This window comes from Oratosquilla oratoria, chromosome 30, assembly GCF_046742065.1.
Source record: "Oratosquilla oratoria isolate Oo_2021 chromosome 30, ASM4674206v1, whole genome shotgun sequence".
Classification (NCBI taxonomy): domain Eukaryota; kingdom Metazoa; phylum Arthropoda; class Malacostraca; order Stomatopoda; family Squillidae; genus Oratosquilla; species Oratosquilla oratoria.
Genome location: NC_134806.1, coordinates 41,298,420 through 41,302,623, shown reverse-complemented (window position 1 = coordinate 41,302,623; position 4,204 = coordinate 41,298,420). Strand labels below are relative to the sequence as shown.

The window sequence follows — 4,204 nt, the reverse complement described above, 5'->3', positions numbered from 1 at the left end:
ATAATAATAATAATAATAATAATAATAATAATAATAATAATAATAATAATAATAATAATAATAATAATAATTAATAATAACAACAACAACAACAACAACAACAACAACAACAACAACAACAACAGCAACAGCAGCAGCAGCAGCAACAACAACAGCAGCAACAGCAACAACAACAACAACAATAATAACAATAACAATAATAATAATAATAATTAATAATGATAAAAATAATAATAACAAGAACAATAATAATAATAATAATAATAATAATAATAATAATAATAATAATAATAATAATAATGATAATAATGATAATAATGATAATAATAATAATAATAATAATAATAACGATAATAATAATAATGATAAACACACATGGCTCGACGGCGCAGTGGTAGAATCTGCAACCACTACCTGTACTCAAGCGGTCCGAATTCGAATCCCGCCCAGGGCTGAAATAATTTCAGTATCGCTGTGCTGCGAGCCGTTTCTCCAATTCTTGTGGACGGAGAGTTGGATATGTGTGAGTCTATAAGGTCACAGCATTACCCAAAGATCAGTTATATATAAGCTCTGAGCTCTCATCCGTTAGGGTAATAGCTGTCAATCACGTGCTCCAAGACCATGGTGAATGACACACACTAAAACTAAAATATTTTAAAGAATTGCGCTGTTATTCTTTCGTGGTTTAATACCTTTCCTCTTTTTTTTTTTTCTTTTTTTTTTTTTTTTTTTTTTTACAACATTCTGTTCTAATTGTCTACTTAACTATTTATCAATTTTCGTGTCTATTCATGGTGTTTATTCTTTCTTCATTTCTCTATTTATCTATTCGTATATCTAATGTGGCTTAATTCAAACTTAATTGTACAAAAGGCTTGAATATTTTGCATTTACACAACAAGGACTGTGAATTCCGCTTGAGTGGTTTCGATAGTCACATCACGTAGATAGCAGAGCCCAATCCCACTGGCTCTCTCTCACGTTCAGTACTGCAATGTTTGGCAAATGTACTTAGATGGTTAGGTTAGGTTTTGTTTGGTTAGGTTAGGTTAGGTTAAGTTTGGTTAGGTTAGGTTAGATTAGGTTAGGCCTCTTTGGATACAGGAACATCTTGTCTTAGTGTGGCCACGGGTTAGGTTAGGTTAGGATAAGTTTGGTTAGGTTAGGTTAGATTAGGTTAGGCCTCTTTGGATACAGGAACATCTTGTCTTAGCATGGCCACGGGTTAGGTTAGGTTAGGTTAGGATAAGTTTGGTTAGGTTACGTTAGATTAGGTTAGGCCTCTTTGGATACAGGAACATCCTGCCTTAGAATGGCCACGGGTTAGATTAGGTTAGGTTAGGCTATGTTAGGTTAAGTTAGGCCTCTTTGGACACTGGAACATGTGGGCAATGTGGGGAACGGGGCAGTGGGGGTCTCTCCTTCGACTAAGACCCCTTTGGACCCCTCAGCAGAGAGAGAACCTTCCGACACAAGGAGGCGGTGAGGTATGGGAGTACCCTCCTTCTCTTCCTCCTCTTCCTCCTCTTCCTTCTATTCCTTTCTTTTACCCTCTTCCTCTTCCTCACCCTTCTCTTCCTCCTCTCCCTTGTCTTCTTCCTTCTCCTCCTCCTCCTCTTCCTTAATCTCCTACTCTTCTTCCTACTCTTCCTCCTCTTCTATTCCTTTCCTTTGTCCTCTTCCACACCTCTTTCCCTTCCTATTCCTTCTCCTCCTCCCTCGTGCACGGATATTAAACTTCCTGTGTATTCTTGGTATTTAGTTTATTGAAATAAATAAGGTTGATCTGACAAGAGGCACGGTTCGGCAGGGCGCCAACCGCCCCCCTCAGCACTCCACGGCAGAAGCACTCGGCCCCAAGGCCTTTACAACTCGTCCTCCTGGTCCCGCGCCCTCCGGAAGACATCCATGATGGAGGCGCGGTCGAAGGGGCACCTGCCGAAGAGCTGTGTGCATTCAGAGACGTCGGAGACCTTGGAGCCGACGTAGGCGGCCCACTGGAAGCCCGCCCTTGGGCTCGTTGTCGTCCTCTTCCCGGCCGAAGTCGCGGGAATCGTCTCCGTTCGCCTGAATGAGCAAGAAGGGACCTATTTAAGTGCGCGTGTGCGTCAGGGAACAAGTTTCACTTCTTTGTGTTTGTGTGTATGTGCGTGCGCGTGTGTGTGTGTGATAGAGATAGGTGCAAAGATAGAGATGTAGATAGATAGACAAAGAAAGAGAGAGAGAGAGAGAGAGAGAGAGAGAGAGAGAGAGAGAGAGAGAGAGAGAGAGAGAGGGAGAGAGAGGAAAGTAGAACACGTGTAGATACTTTCTGCAAAGGGACGTCATGCAGGGAGCACCCCCTCCCCATCTCTGTCTCTCCCTCCGCACTTAGTTCACTTGTACTCTCTATGGTCGACCTGGCGTCAAACGTGTAGATGAGCTTCGTTACCTTTAACTGAATGACTTTGACGCAGAGGAACAACTCAACATATCACGGAACATGGACAAGAATAGATTACCATGTTCCTGTTATTCTTGTTGCTAGTGAAGGTCAAGGTGGGACTCTGGTTGAGGGAAAGTTGGGACCGTTGTGGTTTCATGCTCTGCCCAGGCGATGATGACTATTCACCAAGAACCAATAGATGACAAGACTTACCCGAAGATGCCGAGGAGGAGGCGCTCGTCGGCGGCCAGCTGGTGGTCGGGCGTGGCCTCAATCTCGCACAGGAGCCGGAGGCCGCAGCCCAGAGGGTCGGCGTCCGCGGCAAGAGAGAAGTATACCTCGGGATCCGACACGGGAAGGAGGCACTCGGCAGTGGCGGCGGCGGAACGCCTTTGCCGGCCTCGAGCGAGAGATGCCTTGGCACCCAGAGTCAGGGCGGTGACGGCGCCCACTGCCCCGGCAGCGGTGCCGACGGCAGCACCCGCGGCACCAGCAACAGCGCCCGCGGCTCCAGCCGCGATTCTGGCAGCGCCGCCCGCCGCTCTAACCGCGGTACCGGCGAGCGCGCCCGTGACGCCAGCGACAGCACCCACAGTACCAGCCGTGATTCGGCCTGCGCCGCCCACCGCCCTGCCTGTGGTGTCGGTGGCCAGACGAACGGCACCGGTGCCTGCGTTGGCGCCACTTCGCACCCCCTCCTGGAAGATAGCCTCGCCGCAGACGAGCAGCGATGCCCCCGTCAGGAGGAGAGCAGCAGCAGTGGCAACTCGCATGGTGATGGTGATGGACGATTCCTGAAATACAACCAATGGTTACCGATTTATCATAATTGCAAGACAAAGACGTCGCCTGTGCACAGAACGTCAATGCCACAACAACAGCAGTAACACAAAACCATTTGAGGGGAGACTAAAAACACTGGGTCTGCGAACACTGAAAGGCTGAATAGAAAGACGTGATATGATAATAGTAATCAGGTCGCTAAAGGGAATAGAGTACATTGACAGTAGATATCTCTTCATCAGGGAAGGCTTTAAGAGGTCATTAGAAAAAATTGAGATATTCTAAATGTCTAAATAATGTGAAAAAATACAATTTCCCGCACACGTGTATAAATGTTTGGAATAGCTTCGAAGGCGATATAGTTCAAGCTGGAACAACACATGAATTCAAATCTAAGGAGATATAGCCTAAGTTGGAACCATACAATGAATTTGGAACTGGGCATGACAAATCGGAGAGTAAGAGACAGAACCTCATAAGTGTTGTTCCCTTCTTGTATACTACAGTGAGGTAAATACACACATGAGAGGGGGGCGAGTTGGTGCCAACATCACTGGTATGAAATTTACCTTACAAAGACTGGTTTGGGCATCTTAATTTACATTCTCTAGAAAGACGAAGATTGCGGGGTTATCTAATAGTGGTATTCAAATGGGTCAAGGATTTTAACAAGGCTGATGGAGGTAAGGTCATCATATTAAGACAACAGGGCAGGACTCGTAGTAATGGATCTAAATTGGACAAATTTAGATTTAAGAAGGAAATAGGCAAAAAATGGTTCCCTAACAGAATGGTTAACGAATAGAATAGACTTAGTAACCATGTAGTGAGCGCTGAAACTAATGATTGTTTTAAGAGAATGTTGGGTAACTTTATGGATGGGGATGATAGGCGCAATGAACATGGGACTGCATAATATAGGCCTTATGGTCTCTTGCAGTCTTCTCCATTCTCATGTTCTTTCATCTTCGTTCTACTGCCACTCGTGGTCCA

General features: G+C 45.2%; 1 protein-coding gene across 1 annotated transcript; it reads right to left on the bottom strand.

Annotated features, from left to right (window-relative positions):
• Positions 1 to 1,800: 1,800 nt before the first annotated feature.
• Positions 1,801 to 3,803, bottom strand: LOC143041287 (uncharacterized). The gene is made up of 4 exons (XM_076213115.1): positions 3,781 to 3,803; positions 3,522 to 3,579; positions 2,642 to 3,222; positions 1,801 to 2,070 (listed from the first exon to the last, which is right to left on the bottom strand). Exons 1-4 carry the CDS (start codon positions 3,801 to 3,803, stop codon positions 1,869 to 1,871), a joined length of 864 nt encoding a protein of 287 aa, XP_076069230.1. The 3' UTR covers positions 1,801 to 1,868.
• Between the last annotated feature and the right edge of the window lie 401 nt (positions 3,804 to 4,204).